Source organism: Acinonyx jubatus, chromosome C1 (assembly GCF_027475565.1).
Source record: "Acinonyx jubatus isolate Ajub_Pintada_27869175 chromosome C1, VMU_Ajub_asm_v1.0, whole genome shotgun sequence".
Taxonomy (NCBI): Eukaryota; Metazoa; Chordata; class Mammalia; order Carnivora; family Felidae; genus Acinonyx; species Acinonyx jubatus.
In genome coordinates, this window is record NC_069381.1 from 16,623,471 (window position 1) to 16,649,762 (window position 26,292).

The 26,292-nt window shown below is 54.6% G+C and overlaps 1 protein-coding gene across 5 annotated transcripts in view; it reads left to right on the forward strand.

Annotated features, from left to right (window-relative positions):
- Nucleotides 1-26,292, forward strand: part of EPHB2 (EPH receptor B2) — a 187,312-nt gene that overhangs the window by 40,987 nt on the left and 120,033 nt on the right. For all 5 annotated transcript variants that reach the window (XM_027060130.2, XM_027060128.2, XM_027060127.2 and 2 more), the window contains exons 2-3: nt 20,722-20,786; nt 23,793-24,477. In XM_027060130.2, coding sequence (XP_026915931.1) covers nt 20,722-20,786; nt 23,793-24,477 — 750 coding nt within the window. The remainder of the gene's footprint in view (nt 1-20,721; nt 20,787-23,792; nt 24,478-26,292) is intronic.

A 26,292-nucleotide genomic window follows, 5' to 3' on the forward strand; every position in this document is an offset into this window, starting at 1 on the left:
GTGGGCACACCAGAAAATTGAAGCAGATAAAGAATATTCCCTCCTCAGGGCCTTTGCACTTCCTCTTTCTTCTGCTTGCAACATTTTTTTCCCGTTACTTTCCTGGCTCACTCCCTCACCTGCCACAAGGCATCCTGAAAGGGCATAGCAGAACCGCTGATCCCCATGGGCCTTGAGCAAGACCCTTGGTCTCACTGAATCAGTTATGCCGCCTGTAAGACGAGGACACCGAGGCTTGTTTCCCCTGTGCCCCCGTGCACCCCTCGGTTGCGATACCTGTTATCCTTTATTGCACCTAACGGAGGTCTGTCTGCCCCACGCTCTTCCTGTCCCCACCTCCTCAGAATGTGCACTGCCCCAGGGGCTGGACCACATTCCTCCGGCAGGAAGCAGGCATATAATAGATGCTCAGTGAAGACCTGATGAATGAACGCACGTCCCTGTTGCAGGACTGTTGTGAGAAAAGTACAAGACTATGAAGGGGCAAGTGCCTTGTGAACTGTGAAGTGTTGTGCCATCATCTGTAAGGAGTCTTGTCTTGGCCCCTGGCCACACCAACCACACACCCTCCGTGGCTCTGCCTCGAGGGGCTGCCCTTCTATGTGCCTCCGAGCATTTGGGCAGGGAATGCAAAGCATTTTCCACCCCCACCCCCGCTGTGTTCTGTGACAGCACTTTAGGGGAGGTGTGGGGAATACTGTTCTCACATGGAGTAATTAGGAGCTCACCTCCCTTGATGACAGTGGCACCCTCTGGAGGGGCCCCCTCACCACAACCACACTTGCCTGACGGCTCCTGCAGCCCATGGCCTGCAACGCCAGACTTTGGGCCCAGCTGACAGCAGACCTGGGTGTGTGCGTCAGCAGCAGGGCGGGGGGGGGGGGGGGGGGGGCGGTGGGGGGTGGTGGGGGATGTCCTTCCAGGACCTGCCCTAATTCCCACCCGTGCAACATTCGCTTTGCCCATCAACCCAAGGCTTATGTGCTTTATTTACGTTTTCAAAATGCATCCACATCCTCTGATTTGCTATAGATGACAAACTGAGGCAGGTGAGAGAAATAGCATGATTCACCCATTTTACAGCTAGGTAAACTGAGACCTGAAGAAGCTCATGCTTGGTTTATTCAGACAGAACGGAATTTGACCCAACCCTGCCCTCCTAGACCCCACAGTTTGGTGGGGGTGGGGCACTCAGAAACCATTATAACCCAGCATGAGTGCAGGGGTGGGGACACACAGAAAGGGGGCTGAGGGAGCCCAGGAGGTGAACTCTGAGCCAGGTCCCGAAGGATGATCAGGTAGGGTGGGCTGAGCTAAGGTCAATTCCGTGCATGGCGGTGCGCGTCTGCTTTTTAAGGACAGGAGGGGTTGGTGTATGGAGTAGGAGGGGCAGGTAGGAGCAGGGAAGGGAATGGCAGGAGCTTCATTCTGGAAGCCTGGCACCAAGTGAGTTCTCAGTAAGTGAATGGCAATGACTGCCAGTCTCATTTGGACCGCCGTCTATCGTACTGGGGAGCCACTGACAGTCCTTGAGTGACAGGGTCTGAGTTGTGTTGTGGGAAGGGATGCTCTGAGGAGGCAGGGCAGGGTCTTGATCAACATCTATTATGGGTTTCCTTCTCAAAGGTCCCCGCCCCACCTGTGCCCCTCTTCCCTAGCTCCAGGTGGCTCTATCCCTGTCCTCGGGGACCAGCTTCCCATCCTTCCCAAAGCCTTCCAGGAGACAGCTGGAGCTGAAGCCACCGTCTTCCTAAGTGCAGGCCGGTGGGCTCATCCAGCTGGCTGCCTCGGCATTACCTGAGAAGCTGGTCAAAAACACAGGTTCCCAGCCATCAACTGCCAGCCTCTCCCAAGATTCTAATTCGTTCCAGGGACAGCCAGGATTGGTGTTTTTAAAAGGCACCTGAGTCCACTGTGATGCACAGCCAGCTGCTACCCTGAGCTGCCACCAGATGATGTTACAAGCGTCACAAATTACGGGAGTTAAAAAACGAAGAGTGGAAAGAACCTACCCAAATGTTAGCAGTAGGTCGTGTGGGGGTGGGGTGGAGGGACAATACAAGGGAGATTATGATCTTGTACTTTATATTTCCTTCTGACTTTTCTACCTTTTCCAAATAGTCTGTGTAATGAGCGTGTGTTGTTTATAAAATGAGGAAAATAAATAACAGCGTCTGGACCGGAGCAGTTTGGAGAGGGGCAAGAATGAGAACCGGAGATGTGCCCCCACAGACCTGGGTCAGTGGCCGGCTCTGCCCTTCCCCAGCTACTGGGCTCTTGATCTCCTGAGCCTCCATGTCCTCATCTGTAAAATGGGAATAGGAAATGCTCAAAGTGTGGCTGGAAGTGTTTGATAGGGGGATTCTCCACGGCCAGCAATTGTCCTTCCTGTGCCCGTCTGTTACACCTCTCTTTCCCTGGCAACGGTGCCCCTCACACTGGACAGACACCCTTTGCTGCCAGTGTCCAGCTGGAACCTCCTCCCCTGCTCTAGCCCAGACCTTCGTAGACTGTGGGGCCGGCAGGGGCTCTGGGAGCCGCCTCAGCCCTCCCTGCTTTACAGCTGGGGAAACTGAGGCCGCCCGCGGTTAGGGGGGGGGGATGTGCACGCGCCTGCTGCACGCCTCCCTCCCGGCCGGCGCCTTGCTCAGTGTGTGAGGGGCAAGTAAGTCACCATCTGTGTTTTCCAATAAAAGAAAATGAAAATTGAAGCGCATTAAAAATAGCTCAATTGGGATTCCGAGCGGGGCTCTGAGGCTGTGACAGAGACGCCCAGCCTGCCTCCTCCCCCCTCCCAGCCTGGCACCACCGGCATCGGGAAGTCGTCTGAGGCGAACGTCTTCTAGGAGGGGCCAGGGTGCGGGCGGAGTCCCCATGAGTACCGAGGGTCACTGGGGACCCCCAGTTCCAGCTTCCCAGCTCTCAGCTGCTGGCGTCCAGGATCATGGGGTCCTGCTGCAGGCAGAAGATGCACTTAGAGCCATATGCCATCCCCTGGGCAGACTCCGGATCCATCCACCCCCAGGTCCCCAGGGCTTTCAGCTGGCACCCCCTGCCTCCCACGGATGTCCCTCGAGGGAGGCCCTGTGGCTGAAAGGAAGGCAGACTCCCCTGAGGGGCAGAGACCTGGGTTCGCCGCCCACCCCCCTTCCCACCCCCCACCCCCGCCTCGCCGCTGCACGGACTCTCTGGGCCTGGAGCAAGCCAGGAGCCTTTCTGGGCCCATCCTGTCCTCTGCACAGCAAGGATACTAACAGAGGCCCGGGAGTGGTGCGGGAGGGGGCTCCTGAAGCCCAGTGTACTGGTTGGGAGTGAGCCTGATTCAGGAGTGTCCTCCGAAGGGATGTGTCAGAAGACAGAATAAGAGGACAGCTCTCAGCTTGGCGCTTGCTTTGGACAGGGGCTCCGCAAATGTGGCCATTACTGGTATTGTTCTCGTCCTTGTCATTTTCTGTGAAATGGGAACGTGATGGTGAGCTGTAGGAAGCCTGAGTGAGGTCACATGGGAGAGGGCTTTGCACGAGCCACAGCTGCTTACCATGAGGACGGGCTGGCACGCGTCCAGGAGCCCTAGTTCCGCGATTCTCAGAGCGCCTCTTCCTCCCCAGAGGGGCCCCGCTCTCTGAGGGTCCTCCTGCACCTGTGACCTCAGCTACTGTGCAGACCTCTGTGAGGCAGACAAGGAAGCACCGTCCGTAACCCGGAGGCCCAGAGGGTGCTGGGGCAGGGAGTAGTCCCGGGTTCCGCAGCCTGGCCTGCCGCAGAGGGCCGCTGCCTGGTGGGACTGTCAGATCCATACGGCCTGGGTGCAGACAGCGAATCCAGAGAAGGCCGGTGCTGCCCATGCCTGTGCCTGTACTTGTGGAAGCCAGGTGGCCTCGGGCAAGTTGCTTCATCCTCTGGGCCTCAGTTTCTTCATCTGTAAAACGGGGCTAGGTAATAGTTCCCAGGCTCTGGGAAGATTGGGTCCTGGGCAGGGCTTCGCACATGGTAAGTACTGGAAAGGCAGTAGCCCCGAGAATAGCCCATCCCTACCTGCTCTCCTGTTAGTCCAGAACAGACACTTGCCGGGCCCACCAGTGCCCAGCCACGTGGGACCGGCATTTGCTCTGCCACAGCCTCAGGTCTCTCCAGGGAGGACTGGGAGTGCTGGAGGGAGGGCTGTCCTCCACCAGCCAGGAACGCTCACCCCCACCACCCCTCTCTCAGCAGAGGGCCTGGGCCTTTAGCAGTGGCTGGTGTGCAGGAGATGACCATTTTCTCCATTAAGGATGGTGTAATAGGGGCGCCTGGGTGGCGCCGTCGGTTGAGCGTCCGACTTCAGCCAGGTCGCGATCTCGCGGTCCGGGAGTTCGAGCCCCGCGTCAGGCTCTGGGCGGACGGCTCAGAGCCTGGAGCCTGTTTCCGATTCTGTGTCTCCCTCTCTCTCTGCCCCTCCCCCGTGCATGCTCTGTCTCTCTCTGTCCCAAAAATAAATAAACGTTGAAAAAATAAAAAAAAAAGGATGGTGTAATAGTTTCCTATTGTCCCTGTAACAAATAACCACATCTTAGTGGCTTAAAACAGCACAACTTGCTGTCTTACAGTGCCGGAGGTCAGAAGTCAGAAGGCATCACTGGGCTGAAATCAAGGTGTCAGTGGGGCTGCATTCCCCCAGGGGTTCTGGGGGCAAATTCATTTCGTTGCCTTTTCCAGCTTCTAGAGGCCACTTCCTTCGTTGGCCTACAGCCCCTCTCTCCGTCTTCAAAGTGCATCACTGCGCCCTCTGCTCATATTCTCCCACCTCTCTAGCTATGACCCTCCTGCCTCTCTCACAGGGAATCTTGGGCACCTGGACAATCCAGGAAACTCTCCCCATCTCAGAATCCTCAACTTAGTCTTGTTTGCAAAGTCCTTTTTGCTATGTGAGGTAACAGTCATGGGTCCTGGGGATTAGGGTGTAGACACCTTTGGGGGATCCACAGTTCTGTCTACCACTGACAGGAAAGCTACTGAGCGAGTGCTTTGTGCCAAGTTGTGTAGAAATTGGGGTTATAGTAACGACAGCCAGTATTTTACTGAGCACTTACTATTTATTGCCAGGCACTGGGCTAAACATGCCCCGTGTGAGGCATGATCTCACTAATCGTCACAGCCACCTGCAAGGTGTTAACGCTCTTCCCGTTCCACAGCTCAGAGAGGGAAGGAAGTGGCTTGCCTGAGGTCACTGGGTTAGGAAGAGGGGTTCAAATGTAGATCTGACTGCCGAGTCCGTGCTGGAAGCTCCCTGGGATGTGCACATATGCTGCTTCCCTGGGTTTGGACCCAACACCTGGGTTCTGCACCAGGCGCCTACTCTCCTGCCCCTCTGGTCCCACATCCCAGCGTGTGCTCCTCACCTGATGACAAGCACCAGGACTGCATGCCCAGGTACCCTTCTAGCCAGTCTGGGTGACTCCAGGCAGGGGCTGTGGCCACACAGCAGGTGCTCAGGGAGGGAGCCATGTTGAAATGGGAGGAGAGAAGATGGGTGGGGTGTTGGGAAAGGGGAGTGGCTGTGTGCCTGAATAATTCTTTTTTTTTTTAATGTTTATTTTTGAGAGAGAGAGAGAATGAGAGAGAGAGAGAGAGAGAGAGAGAGAGAGAGAGAATGAGTGGGGGAGGGGCAGAGAGAGAGAGGGAGACACAGAATCCGAAACAGGCTCCAGGCTGTGAGCTGTCAGCACAGAACCCGATGCGGGGCTCGAACTCACGGACCGCGAGATCATGACCTGAGCCGCAGTCGGAGGCTTAACCCACTGAGTCACCCCGGCGTCCGCTGAATAATTATGTGCCCAAGTGGGAGGTGGAGGACTAGGAGCCAGACTATCCAGGATTGGGGTCATGAAAGGAGTTTGGGCCACACGGTCCAGAAATCAAAGTCTGCCTTCCTCACCAGCTTTCAGGGGGTCTTGGCCCACAGACTGACTTGTCCTCACTGAGCTTGATTCTGGCCACACCACTGGGTGGGCAACATGCAGCCTTGGCCCAGACCTCTCTTTCTGAGGCTTTTTGTCTGTGGAATGGGGCCGCCGTGGCACTCTGTCCCCTGGAAGGCCTTCAGGAGGCTCCAGCCCATTGAAAAGCCTGAATCCGTGCTGTGAGCCCTGTGACTGTCTACTCAGTCCTCAGGGCCCTTCCCCAGCTCCGTCTTTCTACCTCTCGATGGGCTTTCTGAGGGCCTTCTCTAGGTCTGTATCCCTCACACGCTGCAGCCTCAGTCTTCCCATCTCTACATTGGGCGCTGTCTTGTGCCTCAGGCTGTGGTGTGAGCCCTTTGCAGCCTCTGCAGGACTGACAAGGTGCATCTGTCCGTCCTCCCAGCCCCCATGCTAGCCTGGTCAGTGCCCTGAGGAAGGGACAGAGGGAGAGAGGCCCAGGATCGGGAAGAGAACACGTGTCCTCCGTGTTCATTTAGTCACAGGCTCAGGGGAGGAGGGTTCCTGAGAAACTCCCTGTTCGTGGCATCCTCCATCAGGGTCTTGCCGCCTCCCTGGAGAGCTCAGCTGTAACCAGCGGGAAATGGGACAGATAATTGCAACTTTAAATAAGGCCAAGTTAAAGCTCCCTGCCAGGCCCAGCACGGGGGACTCTCTGAGCATTGATGGGAGGCAGCGGGAAGTCCCAGACAGCGCTCAGAATCCCCATGCTGCCACCAACTCCCTAGTGACCACAGGCGAGTCACTGCCCTTCTCTGAGCCTCAGTTTCCTCATCTGTTGAATGGGGACCAAATGGCATCACCTGTGGGGAGGAGCTAGCATAGTGCCTGATACACGGTAGGTACTCAAGAGCTGGAAGTCTGGACTATGATGATTATCCCTGTTCAAATGCAGCTGCCCACCCCACCCTACCCAGAGTTTCTCCGGGAGCTGTTCTCAGTGCCGTTGGCCCCTGGCAAGGAGGGGTGATAAAAACTGCAACTGACCCCTCCCGAGCCAAGGCGACTGTACTAGCCCTTGTGCTAAGAGCTTGGCATCCATACCTGCGAGGAAGGCTTGTTCAGTGCTCCCATTTCTCAGATGAGGTCACTGAGGCTGCAGACCTGGGGTGGGTGTGGGGAGGAGTGGGCCAGCAGGGAAAGGATCAGGAGCTCCAGTCAGTATCCCGTCCTAACAGGGTGCACACCGGTGCGGGGAGACATGTGAGGTCCCACATCCAATTTCTCACTTACAGCAGGAATTCCTAGGCCTGCTCCCAGCCTCAGCGCCTCTGCCAGGCTGCCCTGAGCTGCCGCCACCCCGATATTCCCGGGGAGGAGGAGGCCCGTGTGGGCCTGGGGGATTGAGAGCCGACCAGGGCAGGGAGCTGGCCGGAGTGTGGCCAGCAGACCTGCGGTTTCTTGCTCCCAGATGGCCAAGCCAGGCGGCACAGCCAGCGGCTTGGGAAGGCTGCTCCTTGGGCTCAGCTCTGAGGCAGGCCTGGCCTGTCGTGTTTGTGGGCTTGGCACGGGCCATCTGCTCACTGTCTGACATCGCTTCTCCGTGTGCCCGGGGGGCAGCTGCTATCTCCTGGTGACACCGGACACGAAAGACCACGATGTTCCGCTCAGCAGCCAGCATTGCAGGACCCCTGCCCCATCCGAATAAACCAGCTAGGAAGGGGCATCAGACAAACTCCGGTGAGTTGTTGCCCAGAGAAAGGCTAGGTTAGCCGAACTGGGGAAGGGGTCAAGGATGGTCTGGGAAGGCTTCCTGGAAGAAGAGATGCCTGAGAAGTCTTCAAGGGTAAAGAGGAATTTTCCAGGTGAAGGAGGAGGGCATCCTAGGCAGAGGAAGTGGCTTAAGCAGGTGAGGGAAGGAAAAGGAGAGTCTAGCATGTTTAAGGAACTCCTCTCTTCTGCCCTGGGCCTCGCTCCTGCTGTTGGCCTGCCTGCCTGCCTTCCTGCCCCCATCTTTTCAGAGAAAGTGTTCCAGACAGGGGTATGACCAAGAGCAAAGACTCGGCAGTGGGAGACCTGAAGGCCTGGACTCCGACAGTGAGCAGGCTGGCCTCGGAGGGTGGAGGGAGGTGCAGCTGGGGTCAGAGGCCCAGGCCAGCCCATAGAAGGCCTTGAATGTCAGACTGGTCTGGATTATCCCTTCAGGGCAGTTGGTGGAAACATCTCTGCCTGGCCCATCAGCACCTGGTCAGTTTCCCAGGGCAGCGTGGGCCTGGAGGCCTGTAAAATCGTAGGTGGGGAAGAGAGGCCCTTCCCTCCCAGCATTGTGGCCAACTCCTCTTGGAAGCCTTCCATGACTTCGTGAAATGAAATGATCTCTCACGTGGATGAGAAGTCTCCTTTGCCACCACCCACTACCAGAAGCCCAGAAAAGCCCATTGCAGGTGACGTGACAGTCACAGCCCAACTCGGGTGCTGCCTGGAGCAGGCAGTGCCCTCCTCCTCATACTCTGCAGGCTACAACGGCACCCACGAGTTGTGGTAGGAAGAGCACAGTGTTAGGCGGCCTTGTCCCCTGCCCACTCACCCTCCCTGGCAAAGGCTTCCCACCTGGATCAGATGATGCCTACTTCCTGATTTCATGCCACCACCCTCAGGCCTGGAAGTCCCCACTTCCTGACCCCCCGCTCCTGCTCAGCCCTCACCTGAGACTGTATAGACTCGCCCAAGTTTCCTGGGAGCCATGAAAGGAGTTTGGGTCATGCAGGTCAGAAATCGGTCCACTTCCTCACCGACTTGCAGGAGATCTCGGCCCTCTAACTTGACCTCACTGAGCCTCAGTGCAAAATGGGGATATGATATCTTTCTTGAAGGTTTTGGAGAAGCCTGGATGAACTCAGTCCATTGCTTGGCATGGTGCCTGGCATAGAGTAGATACTCAGTAAATGGTCTCCATGGTGATGGGGATGCTGGTGATGGAAGTGGGATTCCCTGTATCTGGCCCAGGGTGCCCCTCCCCCCGTGTCTTCTCCACACTAAGAACCCCCTCATTTCAAGTCCTATTCCTTTCCAGGTCCTTCCTCTGTCATCAGTCCTTCTGTGCACAGCCATGCCAGGAGCCCCAGCAGCTCATACCAGAAGCTCCCAGGCCTGGCTCTTTGTCTGGCATCATCTCTCAGGGTGTCAGAGGCCGCGGGGAATGAATAGTAACTGATGACGAAGACACGGAGGCTCTGATCACAAAGACAATGACAGGAACTTGTTGGTGGCTCTCCTGTGAAACATTGACCCGTGAGAAAATGCCCCAGCAAAGCCATGTCTGCTTAACCGCCTGAGATGCCAGGCACGGTTGGCAAGTGAGCCCGGGGACCGAGAGGGAGCAGTGGAGTCACACTGAGCAGAGATGGCGCTCTGGGGGTCCTGTCACTGCACCCAAGCTGCCCGGGGCCACAGAAGCAGAGCTGGAGGGGAGTGTTAACACAGGAGGGATGCAGGCATTTTGGAAACAGCTCCTCTGAGACAGCAGCTGCTCTCAGAATGAGCAAGAGCTTTGGAGCCATCAAAAGCGGGGTGGACGGGGCGCCTGAAGGGGGCTCAGTCGGTTAAGCGTCTGGCTTCGGCTCAGGTCATGATTTCGCGGTTTATGAGTTCGAGCCCCGCATCAGGCTCCATGCTCACAGCTCGGAGCCTGGAGCCTGCTTCAGATTCCGTGTCTCCCTCTCTCTCTCTGCTCCTCCCCCACTCATACTCTGTCTCTCTCTCAAAAATAAATAAACATTAAAAAAAAATTAAAAAAAAAAAAAACAAAAAACGGGGTGGAATTTGTACTCTGCCCCCGACCAGCTGTGTGGCCTGGGACAGTCCTCTGCATCTCTCTGACCCCTTGGCTGCAATTTCCTCATCTATAAAATGGATCAGTTACTCAAGAGACTGCAGTGACAACTGAATCAGGCCACCCTGCTGCCCTCAGGATGATCTTAGCCTGGCATTCAAGGCTCTTTGTGGCGTCTGGAGTGCTCTTTCTCCTAGGCCTTCCTACTCCCTCTTGCGGTTCCCTGTAGGGGCCATGCACATTCTGTCCTCCCAACCTTTGCACAAACTATGCCTGGAACACCCTCCCTCCTCTCTTCCCCTCCTTCTAGCCTGGCTGTCTCCTCTGTATTTGGGGTTCAGGCCAGGTGTTACGTATTTGGGAAATCTCCTGTGAGTTTGTCTCACATCAGAACATTTCTTGAGGTCAGTGACAGTATCTGATTGTAATTCTCCAATACTTAGCATGGGCCTAACACGTGGTCGGTGTTCAGTAAATACAGGGAGGGGTGGATAGATAGATGAGTAGCAGATTTTTAGAGATATAAGTGGTGTGAATGGAAGGACAGGTAAGTGAACAGTCAGGTGGATAGACAAATGAAAAGAAAAGCAGAGAGGGAGGGAGGTTGGTTCATTGGGAAGATGGATGGGTGAATACCTAAGTAGGATGCTAGATGTATGGGGGAGCAAATGGATGGTGGATTATTGGGGAATGGAATAATAGACTGATGGGTGGGGTAGGTGAGAGGGAGGGTGGGTGGATGGATGGATGGATGGATGGAGGAATGGGTGGGTGGATGGATGGATGGATGGGCGGGCAAATGAGTGTGTGGATGGCAAGAAGGCAGAATGATTCCATAAATATTTGCTTGGATTTGGTGGTTCGGTGGTTGGATGTGTATAGAATGGGTAGGTAGATAGATGGATGGGTGGGTGGATTGTTGGGTAAGCGAGTGCGTGGATGGATGGGTGGAAGGATAAGGGTGTGCAGGTGGTAATTAGGTGGATGGGTGAGTAGATGGCAAGATAGTTTATGGATGATTGCAAGGATTGGATGGTTGGAAAGATGGATGAGGGGGTGTGTAGGTCAGTGGGTAAATGAATGAACAGTAAAATTTCATGTGGCTAAATGCCTGACATCTTGCCCAGAAGCAGAGGGGTGGTCTGGATTCTGGGATTTGAGTTAATTGTCCTTCACTGGGAGAAACCAGTGCCAATTAGGCAAATAGATCCAGTCCCAGCAGGTCCTGGAGCAGGCTTGCTAATTGACTCCAACCTGACAGACCCTGGCTTGGACTTACAGTGGCCTGTGTCTTATTGATTTGTAATTTACACTCCACACACATCCAGAAGGATTTGAGGTGACGTAATACTCAACCTGCATGCAGTAGGACGGTTAAAAATTAAGTGAGAAAGCGAGAGGCTGCCTCACAGAGGGGTTAAAAGCATACCTGCGTTCAACTCCTAGACCTGCTGCTGACTGACTGTGTGACATTGGGCAAGTTGCTTCACCTCTCTGAAGCTCATTTTCCCATCTCTGTAGGAAGACAGGGAGGAAGGAAGGGAAGTTGGTTTCATGGAGGAATGTGTGAATGATGAAGAGATACCTAAGTGGGATGCTAGATGTAAGGGTGGGTGGGTTATCGGGACAGTGGAATGGAAGACAGACAGAGAGGGTAAGTGAGAGGGTGGATGGATGAGTGGATAGATGGGTGATGGGTGGGCAAGCAAGTGGGAACAATAATAATTCTATCTCATGGACTGTTGTGAGGCTCCGAGGAGTGGTTGGCACTAAGTAAGCACTCGGAATGATCTAGTATATGGAGTTATCTTGATCCGAGCGACTATCTCCCAGAGGAAAAATCCAGACACCCAGACTCACGGTGTAAGCAGGAAAGAACATTTGATGTCTGGGAGGCTGGGGGTAGGGACGAGGGAGAGGGTCCGATGGTTTTAAGAACAAGCGAGACTCAGCCTCACCCACAAGGTGCTCACGGTCCAGTTGAGCTGGTGAGTAAAGGTCGCAGGGCAGGGTGACAAGTTTCCTCTTTTTGTTTGTTTATTTTCTTAATTTTTGTTACTGAGGTCTAGTCGACATTCTCGCCTCTTCTTTTAAGTGGCCGTGACAGTTGTTCTCAACTAATTGGTGACCGTTATGATCTCGTGAAATGAAGTCTAAAAGCACTCAGCCCAGCACCTGGCACACCGTTGTTGCTCAGTAATGCCGACTGCTATCGCTGTATTTTTATTACCTACTTATTAGGTGGGAAGGGTCTGTGGATTCATTTAAGTAAAAGGGCTTATTTTAAAGATTGTAAATCATCGGGTAGATGCTGAGGCAGCCTGGTGTGTCAGGAAGGCTCAAGGGCAATAGATTTGGATTCAATTTCTGGTCTGCTGTGTGGCCTTGGCCAAGTCACCTAACCTGTCAGAGCTTCGGTTTCCTTATGCATTCGGTGGGACCAGTAACAGGCATCCCTCAGGGTTGTCGTGAGGACTAATGAAGCTCTTATGTGTGCAGGGCCCTTCCCGTCCCTGCCTCCCTTCTTCCCCTTCCCCAGCAAGCCCCGGTGTTCATTTACCGCCCGCCCCACCCCCAGCCACCCCTTCCCAGACCTCCATCCATCATCCTGTCCTTTGCGGAGGTTAAGTGGGTCCCCAAGCAGCGAATCCAAACTCTCCCGAAGCCCCTGCCGCACAATGCGGCCCGCTGTTAGCGAGCAACCCGGCTGGCCCGGAGGATTGGGTTTCAGCCGGGCGGCCGGCGCTGGCGGATGCCCAGGCCAGCAGCGGGCAGGCGGGGGACAGAGTAGAGGAGCCGGCGTCGCGGGGACTCCTCCGCCTGAGCCTGAGAAAACAAGAGCAGACTCCAGGCAGGCAACCGAGGCAGAGAAGGGCCTCTGAGCGGCAGGAGGACGAGGAGGGGTATGTGCTGCGAGAGTCCTGGGGCAGAAGGATTTTACATTAACTCGGTCCCCTTTCCGTGAGCCTGAGGGCGGAGCAGGGGGGCGAGCTGGAAAAACAACGTGCTGCCTGTTGGCAGGTTTCACCTTAGAAAGTCCACGGTCTTCCTGGAACCGGCTCAGGGCTTCTGTGGCATGCCCACCCCCACCCCACTCGCCTTGCTTTGGGCTGAGACTCTCTTCGCAGCTGATCCTCACTGGCTTTTCAGAGGAGAGGTCTTGGGGAACCCAATGGGCTGCTCTGGGTTCAAATCCAGCTCTGCTTTCTGGCTATGTGACCTTGAGCAGTTCTCTCAGCCTTTCTGAACTCGGTTTTCGCATCCGTATGATGGGCACAACAGTGCTAGCTTTGCAGGGTGTACAGAGTGATGGGCTCAGGGTCTGGCACCCAGGGCATCATACATGAACCCGTGGTTTTTCCCTCCCTTTTGTGAGGCGGCATAGCCTGGTGGTTTCTGGGTCACACCAAAAGGGTCAGATCCTGCTCCGCCCCTTATCGTGCCTGGGGGAGTTCCTGATCTCTCCAAGCCTTGGTTTCCCCATAAGGTTGCTCTGGGGCAACAGTGAGCCAGACAGTATTGATGAAGCACCTGCCCACCGTTAGCCTCCACGAGTGTTAGCAATTTTCACTGTTGCCTTTGCATGACCTGGCCTTCGCATGGTCGAAAAACCTTTTGCACCCAACGCCTCCTTGAATCTTCTAAGCAACCCTGTGAGGTACACAGAGCAAGGATTTTGTGATCCCCATTTTACAGATGAGGAAACTGAGGCTCAGAGAGGGGAAGTGACTTTCCTAAGTCACCCAGTTTGTCAAAGTCCTTGAATTCCTTAGTTCCTGCCTGTTGCCTCTTAGAATTTCTAACATGGATGTGGACCATGGAAAGAATGCTCCAACTCCCAGCCATTGATTGCCTGGGTATGGCCCCATGGTAGGGCAGATAGGCCTGTGTTTGAGTAACCTCGGCCCTATTAGTCCTCAACAGGGAGCAGGTGGAGCTGCCAGAAAGGGTCCAGAGCAGCATCTGTTGATTGGGTCATGCACCACGCTGATTTGCTGCCTGGGCTGTGGTCTACTGGCCAGTCTGGGGCAAAGACCCCATGGAACAACTACTAGGTGTCTGTCCATTTTCAAGATAGACCATATTCTCATGTCCATTTTTTCGGGACAGACCACATCACTACCTTACTCAGGAATCTTCCATCGCTCCCCATTGCCTGTGGGACAAGCTCCAAACTCCTTAGCCCCGTATCCAAGGCCCTATGAGTTCTGGCCCCATCCTAAGCTACCATATCCTTCCATGAAGCATTTTGCTCCTACCACATGGGACAGACACCCTAGCATGGTTGAGGGTTAAGTACTAATTGGAGGCAGACACAGATGCACCACTTCCTGGCCATGCAAACCTTGAACTATCTCTCCTAACTTCAGTTTTCCCAACCGTAAAGGGAGATAATAAAGTACCTACTTTACAAATAGTTATAATGAAATGAGATCATGAATACTAAACCCTTAGCCCAGAGCTCAGCGCGGAGAACCAGTCCTCAGGTTTTACTCTTGTCCAAACTGCCCCTGCCTCTGTGCCTTTGATGCTGTTATGTGCCCTGTACATGGCATGCCTTGCCCTCTTCTCCCAGCTCAAATGCCACTTTCCCAGGGACACCTTTGCTAATTCCCTGGTCAAAGCTAACACCATCTTCCTCTGGGTTTCCTGGCCCCCAACCGGGACCAGCATTCTCACCCTGCCTCTTCTTGTAGAAAGTTCACGTGCCAGGCACTAATCCAGAAGATCCTTGAGAGAAGGATTTGCTGATCCGTTTCAACATCCCCAGTGCCCAGCACAGGGTCTGGCACTCAGTAGATAGGGTAGATATTCATGGAATGACCAAGATCTTGTTACTTAACCCGGGAGAATTCAGGGACAGGAAGAAAGAGGCTTTGAGTTAAGTTTTGGAAGAGAAGTTAGCCTGGCTAACCAAGCTGGAAGGGTCAGGCATTCCAGGCAGAAAAACCTAGAATGGTCAGTGCACCAGGACCACGGAAACGTAGTGCCTTCTGATGGATGGCTGGACACTAGAGACATAGGAAAGCCTGGCTGGAAGGTAATTAACTGGCCTGGTCAGCAGCGGGTGCCTTAGGGCAAGGAGCTAGGACTTTCTGTTACCAACAGGTGGGAACTCCAAAGGGCATTAAGCTCAGTTAAGGCATAATTAGACATGGACTTTAGAAACATCACCCAGCTGCCATGTGAAGGTCGAATACATCTACCTCAAGCCAGAACAGTTCTCAGTGCTAGGGATACAGTAGTGAAGGAGGCAGGCACAGAGCTCCCCCAAAAATGGGGGCCCTGGGAGACGGCAGATCAGCAGAATTGACTTACATGATGTCATCTAATGTGCACGTGACCCATTTTACAGATGGGGAGCCTGAGGGCCAGAGAGGAGCACAGACTTGCCTGCAGTGACAACCTAGAGAGGGCCAGAGCCCAGGTTCTAGCCTGGACAGTCTGAGCCCCACCCCCTTTTCTTTTTCCCCTCCCATCCTCACTCAGGCCCACACAGAGGGAGAGAATAAACACATGCAGAGAGCCCCAGTAATTGTGTGTGTGTGTGTGTGTGTGTGTATTGTCTGTTTTTTTAAGTCTTTGTTTGAAGCATTCTTAAAAATCATGCAGATGTAGAATGAGACAGATGTGGTTTCAAATGCTAGCCTTGCCTGTGTGCCCTTGTGAAGCCTGCTTCACCTCTCTGACCTCAGTTTCTGCATCTATAAAACGGGGTTAAAAGCATATACCCCACAGGTTGTCGAGAGCCTAAAGCCATATTTAGAGTGCCCATCTCAGTGCCCAGCACACAGTAGGTACCTAGTGAAAGTTCTTCCTCATGTCTTTGGAACTCTCACACATTGTCATTGGTACGAACCAACAGTGTCTGTGGCCCTAGAGAATTATCCAAGGGGGGGGTCAGACAGAGCTGACCGGGGGTGGGTTGGGGAGCAGAGGGCGATCACTTGCCCCAGCCTGAAACGGGCCGATGGAAGCATCCACCAGGGCCTCGTGCAGCCACCCTCCCGTCGGCTCAAGACTAACGACTTCAGTGCGTCTCCCCTTTTAGCTCAAATATTTCTGAAATGCACACTGCTCGTTCACACATAGCCAGAGGGGCCAACGGGCCTCCCCAGCCTGTGCAGTCAGGGCCTCCTGATTGCTTTCTTCTGTGCAGTCTCCAGGAAGGGGGTGTGGGCGCAGTGGGGCCAGGGCCAAAGCCACTGCCATGGCTCAACCCTGTTTTCCCACCGAGGAAGGCTCTCCAAGTAGCTGGCTGCAGGCCTTGGTTCCAGCTTCCTCCTGTATCTGTCCACCCAGCCTCAGTCTTCTCATCTATCCATTGGGATTTTTTTAAATGGTCACTGAGCGGGGCGCCTGGGTGGCTCAGTCGGTTTGGTGTTTGACTTCGGCTCAGGTCATGATCTCACGGATTGTGAGTTCGAGCCCCGTGTTGGGCTCTGTGCTGGCAGCTCGGAGCCCGGAGCCTGCTTCGGATTCTGTGTCTCCCTCTCTCTCTGCACCTCACCCATTCACGCTCTGTCTCTCTCTCAAAAATAAACAAACATCAGAAATTTAAAAAAAAAAAAAAAAAGGTCACTGAATGCATTCAGGGCTTGGAAAGCAGACATATCCATGGGAGTGCCTGGAGACGAGTGGAAGGGCAGTGTTAGGCAGGGTGGGGAGAGGGTGGCACCTGAGAGGCTGGCAAGGACGTGGGCAGGGGATGTGGTCCAGCCAGGGGGCCTCAGAGAGCTGCTGACTATTGCTGTCCACCCTTGATTCTCATTCATTCCCACCGACTATGCCATATTGCTCACCTCCTTTGCCTCTGCTAGCCCCTCCGTCTCCCATGCAACCCCTCCTGCCTCCCTTCTAACTCATTCTTCAAGCCTCCATCTAGAGTCACTTTCTCCAGGAAACCGTCCCGAAATTGAGCATTTTCTTCCTCTCCTTCCACATGCAGTCCCCTACCCACACTACCCCATGCACATCCCTGTTGCAATGTTTGTCACATTGTGTGGTGATTAATTATCTGTGTACAGCGAAAAACAGCCTCCCCTTGCATGAGGGATTGTCATTGTCACAGTGGGGATGGGCTGGGGACATTTCTAGCACTTTAGAGGCAGTTCGGTGCAGTCTCGTGGTCCCCAAAGTGTGGGAAGTGAAATGATGTTAGGTGGTTTGCAGATGAATGTTTTTAATTGTAATTGTCCTGTGTTTATTTTCCTTCTTTTTATGGCAAGTGATATTGGTTTCCCATTTATAATAATAACTTTTTCCTCTTTAAAATGCCCTTTAAAAAAATGCCCTTAAAAAAAAAAGACTCATCTGGAAGAATAGTAACTAAGTAATAGTACATGTTATAGGTGGAAATGGCTGATGTCATGAATGTTGTTCTGATGGAGCAGAACGCTAGCCTGGGGGTGGGGTGTGATTTCAGTCTTTGGCTGTCGACCTACTATGTGCCGAGCCCTGTGCTGACTCTTGGGGACAGGCAAAGGTGTGGAGGGGGAGATGACTAGAAGGAACCACATGTTTGGGGTCTGGGGGGTGAGAGGACACCAGTCAATGCAGCTGGAGCACAGCTTGTGAACGAAAGATGTGTGACCTCGGGCAAGTTCCTAAGCTTTTGTAAGCCCCGATTTTCCCATCTGTGAGTGGGGCATTGTTGGGCATTTCCCAACTGTGTTGGCAATGTTGGAAGAACATTGGTGAGGGTCTCTGGCTCCTAACAGACAGGTAGGTCTCTGTCTCAGTAAATATGAGTTCTCTCCCTTTGCAGATTTTTGGATTAGAGGGGGAGACGTCTGAGGTGAAGGGAGAAGGAAGGGAGAGAAGGAAGGAAATGCTGGTGGTAGAAATAGGCCTGGCTTCCCAAACCCACCCAGGTTCCTGAGGCAGGAACTACTAACTCCAGATTCCCCGGGGAACTGAATGTAACTTTTGTGCTTGGTTTGAGAGGAACAAAGAGGAAACTCAGGGCATCCCAGGAAAGCAGCGTCAGACGAACCAGGAAGGGTTCCCCAGAGGCCGTGGTGCTGGAGCAAGAGGCTGATGTCTGTCAGATGTTGGCAAGCACCGTCTGGAGTGTGGGGGGAGCCTCTCGGACCCGCCTTCACTTTCAGGAGCCACCTCATGAGCCCAAAGGAAATGGCGTGTGTGCAGGCACTGGGTCAGCCAAAAAAGCACCACACTCAGTCTGAAAAAAGACTAACTGGCACTTACCGAGGCTCTGCTTTGTGTTAGACTCCAAGTTAACCCTCTCCTCTGTCCTTCAGTCCTCGGCTACTCTCAGAAGGTACTATGGCCATTTTCCAGGTATGGAAACTGAGGCTTACGAAGGTTACAGGTCCAAGGTTAGAAGGCAAATAGGAGACAGAGCAGGTGTTGGAATCGAAGTCCCTCTGACCTCCTGACCCTTAGTTTATCTGCTCTGCCTCCCTGCCTTTTGTGCAGAGGGCGGAGGGAGATGTCAACACTGGAAAGCAAGAGGCTGAGACGCTGCGGGGAGAGCCCCCGTGGGTCACCTCCTGCCATAGCCCCGAGGAGTAACAGCTTTCCCAGAGGCAGGCTTCCAGGTGAAGCCGGGACAGGCATGGAGAGATGAGAGCCCCCTGCCTCCGTCCCAGGAGACCTGCAAACTTCACACTCCCTCTCAGCCCCTTCCTCTCTGTGAACCAACCAGCAAATTGACTGCTGGCCTTTTGGGATCCTTCCACCTCCCCCCCTGCTAGTTCTAGGTGTAGGGGGAGGCAGAGGGGAGCAGTAGAACACCCACCCCAGACTGAGCTCCCTGGGAGCCCGGAGTTTGAGCACCAGCCTGCAGTCTGTGACTTTCCGCAAGTCGTTTGCCCTCTCTGGGCCTGAGTTTCCACCCGTACAATGAGGATGTCAGCTCACAGCCCCTCCTCTGGGCCGTGGAATCCTCTAGTGCTTGGCCTCTGGGTCAGCCCAAGAATCCAGCCAAGGGGTGGGGCCACCTGCTTGGCAGGCGTGCCTCCCCCACCCGACCCCTTTCTAGTCCCAAGCAGAGTCTCCTCTCCCTTGTTCCATGCGGCTCCCAGCAGCTGTTCCTCAGGCCCAGGCAGAGAGCCCGGCTTGGCGCGTCTCTGGCTGAGGCCGATGAGAGAAAACAGGTTAAAAGTTCAGCCCTTGTTCTCTCCAGGAAGAAAAATCTGTAGCATTCGGAGTGTGAAAAGGAACCCTTTTTTCAGCTCCAAAGCAGCACAATAGAACTTCCCTCCAATTTGCCATCAAAAAGACACCCTTGGCACTGGACTCCACCGTCCCTGGCACCCCTCCTCTCCCCTCACCAGCCCCCAGTGCAATGGGACATAGTGGCCGCAGACATAAGCCACAGGCGGTCACGGGGACACTGCTGCATCCTCTGTTGTCAGCTCGTGGGTCTGAGTGGGGTCACCTCTGGCTGAATGCTTCCTCCCATCCACACCACCCCACCGTAGTTCAAGACCTTGTTCCTCCCATTTCGACCTTCACACCTTTGACCTGGGCAGTGTGCACCCTGCCCCAACTATCCTCACCCTAATTCATCCAGCCCAGGTTATCCAACTAAGTCTCTAGAAGTTTGTAGGGTCGGAGGCAGGAGATCTGCACCTCCCACTCTGCTACCAACTCCTTTGTGATTTTTATGAAGTCTCTTCCCCTCTCTGTGCCTCAGTTGCCCTATGTCCAAAATGAAGCAGTTGGCTGGGCCAGAGATAGCATCTCAAATGGAGGGTGTCAGCTTCGTGGCACACTGTGGTGAGAAGCATCGTGCGGCCACAGAGTGTGGGCATTGATTAGTGATGTCTGCTTGGGCACAGCAGTGGAGCATAGAGGCCCGCACACCTTACCTACTCCTGCAGAGCTAGGTGGTAAGGAAGGTCCAGCTGTGAGCTTCTAGGTCTCTGTGCCTACTCTCTCGTGGCCATTATGTATACATGGCTCGTCACCACTACTAGACTGAACAACTCCATAGTAAGGTCTTGCTATTCACCGTTTTCTCTCCCAAGGTACCCACTGCCTGGCACAGAAGGGGCATCAGGATATATTTGTTGGATGAATGCTTGAAAGGGGCCAATTTAAATCTGCTCAGTGCCTTGCGGTTCAGCTCCAAAAGTGTCTTGAATTCCCTGTGGCAGGGAAGGGGGAGTGGGAAAGGGTCCTAAGCCTTATCTGGGGGTGAATAGGGCTCTTTCTGGCCCTCGGGGGTCTCCTTTGTCATAGGCTATGTGGCTCCTTCCTTCCAGCTGCTGGAGAGAGGAGGGTGGGCGAGTGGGGCCCTGGCTGGTTCAGAAGCTGATTTGAGTTTCCTGAATCCCCAGAGGGCAGGTGACAGACTAGACTCACTTGGCACAGTGCTCACCCTCAACACCCCTCCACTCCTAGGGCCCTGTCCTAGGGGCACAGTTGACCGAGGCCTAGGGGAGGGAGCCCCAGTGTGGGGACACTCTAGAGGACTCTAGGTGCCTGAAGAAGGGGGAAGGTGTCCCTGATTGGAAGTGTGGGCCAGAGAGCCAAGGTAGGGTAACTAATGGGGCTCAGCTGGGACCAAAGAGAGACCTTTCTAAGGCCCACATTTCAGTTTTTGAGAATTTGATGCAAGCTGAAAAGCAGACACCCTAAGTTTTACATAAAATTTCAAGAGTTGCCTGGTGGACTCCCTGAAGCCCACCCAGGAGACTCCAGGTTAAGACCCTAATCCACCAATAAGGGAGGGAAGTGGCAGTCGCTAGATTGGTGGGACATGATGGGCTCACAAAGGGCATGACCCTGCGTAGAGGGCCTGGAGCTGGTCTTTAAGGGGGTGGAGCCTGGAGGAGCAGCATCAGACGATTGGCTGGGGCATGGGAGTGGGTGGGATTATGGGGCGGGACAGCCAGATGATTGATTGCCGCAATGGAAGTGGGTGGAGCTCTGTAAAGAAGGCCCTTGAGGGGTGGGGGTCTTGGGGTGATTGACAGCACTCCGTAGGTGGGCGGCGTTGACCCTTTGCTTTCTTCACAGAAACGCTGATGGACTCGACCACAGCGACGGCAGAGCTGGGCTGGATCGTGCATCCTCCATCAGGGGTGAGTCAGTGGTCCCCAAGCCCTGCCCAGTCCCTCAGAAGACCTGGGGTTTTGCTGCAGGGCCTGGATGCCCCCTAAATTCCATCCCCTTTCCCTCTTTCAGGGCCCAGGGCTTGCCTCTCATTGCCCCACCCTATTGGTCCCCTACTATTTGGAGTGCCAGTTACCATGACAACATGTTGGATGCTTTCAGCCTTTATCCCATGGCATCCTCGGGGCAAGGCTGAGAAGCAGGAATTCGCATTGCCCCCATTTTACAGATGAGGAAAGTGAACTGTCATTTTCTGAGCACCCACTTATCATATACTGTATCAAGGAAGCACGTTTACACACATCTTCTCCAATAATAAGGGGAGGAAACACCTCAATTTTACAGGTAAGGAAACTGAGGCTCAGAGAGGTGTAGCTGCCTGCCAGGGACGTTACACCTAGTTAGTGACGGGGCTCAGGTTTGTATCCAGGGCTGTGACCGAGCCTTCTGCGTACCCATAACACAAGGCTTCCCCCAAAATCTCTCTGACCACTTCCATGGCCCCCCTACTATCCTGGGGCCAGTGGTTTGAGCCCATGTAGGCTGTGGGCCCCTCAAAAGCGAGAGCAGGCACAATCTGAGATTCCTCTTTCTTCCCACACCAGCCAGCCCAGCGCTTACATACAGGCTGTGGGGTCAGACATGCCTGAAATTCTGTCCCAGCTCTGCCACTCACCAGCCATGTGATTTGGGGCCAGTTCCTTAGCCTGCCTGAGCATCAGTTTCCTTATCTATAAAACGATGTTGGTCATGTCCTCTGCGCAGCATTGGTGTGAGGTTTTCCCGCACGGCGTCTTGCACGGTGCCCGGTGATAAGTAGCTACAGTAGTCCCACCATCACCATTGTCCTCGCCACCGGTTTTCATATCATTCCCTCCTCATTCCCCTGGGTCCCCACAGCCCATCTCTTCCCTCCCCGCCATCCCAGCGCCTCCACTGGGACTCGGCCGCTGCCCCAAGGAGCTACATCCCCCCCACCCCCCACCCCAGGCCTGTGTTCTCAATAGGCAGGGCCCTAGGGTCAGGCCTCTTTCTGTGGCTCTTTCTTGTCACCAATTTTCCATCTGCGAAGGCGGCTGGGCCCACAGCCCCACCCTATCAGTAATGAGGCCAGGCTGGGCTGCAGGGCCCCCGGACGCAATTATTTGGGGTGTTTAGGCTGCAGGGCCTCCGCATGTTAATTAGAGAGAGGGGAGAAAGGCAGAGTGCTCTAATTAAGTGCTCTAATTAAGTTCTGAAGAAGAGCAGTGGTTGTAACAAGGGGCTGACTTTGTCACATGGTGCCACCAAAAAAAAAAAAAAAAAAAGAAGCAATGTAGGGAGCTTCAGAGCCACCACTGACATAGAGGCTGGGCTAGCAGGCTCCAGCTTGGCCTTCCCCACGGGCACTGGCCTTTCACAACATCAGCCCTCCCCAGGCCACTGTACTGCCCCGCACAGATTTGGCCCAGATATCCGAGGGAGGCCAAAGGACAAGGAACACCGACTTCAGGGTGACACCTCTATACCACCACCTGCCTCCCCCTCCTCCACCCAGCTGGGGAAATCGAGGCCCAGCAAGGAGAAGTGACTTGCCCCAGGCCACACATCAAGTTAGCAGGGCAGGGGCAAAACCCAGAACTCCTGGGGTACTTGTGGGTCCTTGTGTTTCGAGGCTGTGTGCACAAGTGCAGGAATGGGCCTGGGTCTGTGTGGCTTGGGTCAGATGACCTCACTTCCCTGGTCTCTGCTCCCTCATCTGTAACATGGAGATAATAATATGCACCATGTGTGACCATAATGACAAAGAAATGAGGTCCTCTTACAGCACCCACCCCAGGCCGGCATGGCTAGGAGGGGGTGCTCTGCTGTTGGGGCTCTTTTGGGTCTACCCCAGGTAAAGGCAACCCAGTGCCAAAAAGGGGGGTGCGTGGCTACTCTCAGTAAGCTTTCGGCCCCCCTGGGGAGACGAGGCCGAGAGGGCCAGGAGTACTCAGCCCCCGCCCAGACCAGGCCGGTTGTCCCCAAAGACCCAAGGGAGAGCCAGTGAATGCAAACACCACAAGAGGTTCCAGAAGGATGGGCAGAGAAGATGAGAGGGTTCTCGAGGAGGGCACAAAAGTGTGAACAAAGGCTCAGCACGTGAGGGTTGGCCTGTGAGGGTGTGTGAGGAGACATATGCCCCGCACCCTTCATCCCCGCTTTCCGTGGCCCTGCCCGGTGCCACCCAGCAGTGGGGCTCGGGAATCCCTTAGCTGGGTGTGCGAGAGCCAGGCTGGGGTCCAGGGAAGGTGCTGAAGCACATGCCGCAGGCAGGAAGGGAGTGAGTCTCCCTCCAGGTACCATCTTAACCACTTTAGGCCTCAGAACAGACCGCCCGTCTTCCCCATCACGGGGGTGAGAGCTCTTCTTCTGTCAGCCTGGGAATCCCCTAGGGTAAGGACTGTGTCTCCCAGATCGGAATAGGAGCTCCCAGTAGGCGGAAGTTCTGTCTCCCCCATCAGACTAGTACTCCCCAGACACAAAGCTGTGTCTGCTCTCAGCAGAGGAATCCCCTCAGGCTGGGCCTCTCGCTAATTTTCCTTCCAGGTGGGAGCTCCCCAGGAGCGGGGGCCATGTCTCCTTTATTGCCCTGGAGTGAGGGTCACATCGCCCGTATAAATCAGGGGAAAACCAAGAGCAGCGTGTGTGCCCTTCCCATCAGACTGGCATGTCTCCCTCACAGTGTGGGGAATTCCTGGGGGCCAAGTCCATGTCTGCACCTCAGCTTGGGAGTTCTCTGATGGTACGACTCACGTCTCCATCATCAGACTAGAAGATGCCCGAGGTAGAGGCTGTGCCTCCCCCATTAGACTAGGAGGCCCCAGTGGCCAGAGTCCTATTTGCACCCAGCAGACTGAAGGATTCCCTAAGGCAGGGTCTGTGTCTCGCCCATAGACAGACGATCCCTGGGGTTGAGCCCCATCTCCCCCACCTGACTAGCGTTTCACCCGCAGTGGGAAGAGGTGAGTGGCTACGATGAGAACATGAACACGATCCGCACGTACCAGGTGTGCAATGTGTTTGAGTCGAGCCAGAACAACTGGCTACGGACCAAGTTCATCCGGCGCCGTGGTGCCCACCGCATCCACGTGGAGATGAAGTTCTCCGTGCGTGACTGCAGCAGCATCCCCAGCGTGCCCGGCTCCTGCAAGGAGACCTTCAACCTCTATTACTATGAGGCCGACTTCGACTCGGCCACCAAGACCTTCCCCAACTGGATGGAGAATCCGTGGGTGAAGGTGGACACCATTGCGGCCGACGAGAGCTTCTCCCAGGTGGACCTGGGTGGCCGTGTCATGAAGATCAACACCGAGGTGCGGAGCTTCGGGCCGGTGTCCCGCAACGGCTTCTACCTGGCCTTCCAGGACTACGGTGGCTGCATGTCCCTTATTGCCGTGCGTGTCTTCTACCGCAAGTGCCCCCGCATCATCCAGAATGGCGCCGTCTTCCAGGAGACACTGTCGGGGGCCGAGAGCACATCACTGGTGGCTGCCCGGGGCAGCTGTATCGCCAATGCCGAGGAGGTGGACGTGCCCATCAAGCTGTACTGTAACGGGGATGGCGAGTGGCTCGTACCCATCGGGCGCTGCATGTGCAAAGCCGGCTTCGAGGCCGTGGAGAACGGCACGGTCTGCAGAGGTAAGGACTGCCGCAGTGGGGCAGGTGCCCCTGCAAGCGCGTGGAGTTGGTATTGGCTGCGGACCTGGGCCTGGGGTCCCAGGCTGGCAAGGGCAGTGGCCTGGAGCCGACCGTGAGGCGCTCTTTGGCCGGGTTTCCAAACATGCAGCCACTGTTCGGTGTCTTGGAGGGAGACATTTGAAGAGCGCTTCTTGAATGGCAAGAGCGTGCAAGGTGCTTTTCGTTGGTGCCAGGATAGACGTTTCTCGTTTTAATTATTACATGACTATTAACAGTGGCAAGTGGTGCTGTATGTCTCCATCTGCGAAAGTGATGTGGTTTCCTTTTTGCGGAAATAAGTCACAGTAAGTAACAGTTGTAAGTTCAGACTTACTGGACTTTGGCTGGATCGGTCAGTAGACGCCAGGTTAGATTGAAGTGACCAAACAGTAGATGTTTATTTCTTGCCCAGTGCTACCTGTCTCTCGTGGGTCGGCTCCAGGATTCCTCCCTCTGGGAGCCATACTGGATGGAGGAGCCACCATTTGCAATGTTGTGATCACGAGGACGGAAGGAAGTGGTGTGAGCTGGGTTGTGTGCCGGCTCTAGAGTTCTGCCTCAATGGCTGTGCACACTCCTCTGGACACTTCAGTGGCCAAGGCAAGTCATGCGCTTACTTCCGATCCTCGCAGGTGGGAAGGTGAGCCGGCCTCCTGACCACCACTTCTACTGTGGGCCAAGCACCTTCTAGGTCTAACTCCTTTAATGCTTACAAGAGCCCTGTGAGAGAAAGTGCCATTTATATGAAGACATCGAGGCTCAGAGAGTGAGTGGGGGAGCCAGGAGTCTTACCCAGGCAGTGTGATTCCAAGCCCACCCTTAGCCACTGTGCCACTTTGGTTAACTTAAGGAAACGTTCTAAGTCAGCAGTGGCGCGGGTGATGTTTATTATGGTGAAGAATCGTGGAGGTGGTTTGCAAACCTAAGAAGTTTGTAAGAGGCGATGCACGGTGGTAGAAGGCTGTGAAGGTAGACGGACCTGCGTTCGAATACCACCCGTTATGAGCTGTCTGTCCTATGCTGAGTATGAAACCCTCTTTCATAGGATACTTCCGAAGACTCAACAAGTCAAGACTGTAAAGCATCTATAATGACTTGCAGTATACAGTAGGAGCTTAATAAATGTTGACTAAACGAGACGTGTACAAAGCCCGACCTGGTGCAGGTACTCTACAATGTGAGCTGCGATGGTGATTTAAAGCCCTATTTGATTTAAAGCCCAATCGGGTCCCGGGGTCCCCCATGTGCCAGGCAAAGAGTCTGGACCCTATTCCAGGGTCCCTGAAGCACCGGTGAAAGTGTGGCCTGAGGTAGCTGCAGTGACCCTCCCCTTTATAAAATGCTGTCACATCCGCTGTCCCTGTTCCTACCCTCCATGCTCTGAAGCAGCATTTTAAAGTTGCCTGGGAGGGCACGTGGGGTGCAAGAGACAGCAGCAGGAGCCTGTGGGGAAGCAGCAGCCGTGTTCGCAAGAGGTGGTGGCTCTCTGGAGTGGGCATCCACTGTGCAGGGAAGGAGCCAGGCTAGAATGAAGGGGTGTGAGGAGGGTGAGTGAGAAGGATGGCATGTGCAGGAAAGGAGGAAACAGTGAAGTCCGGCTTGCAGGGAGGTGACGGTCCTGGAAAAGGACATTTGGGGAAAAAAGCTGGTTTCTGGGGGAAGATAACAGATCAACTCACTATACTTGAGTGTTGAAAGTGCACAGCCTCAGGAGGTGGCGGGCCATGTGGGCCCAGGGCAGAATCAGTCACTCCTCGCTCATTGTTTATTCACTCA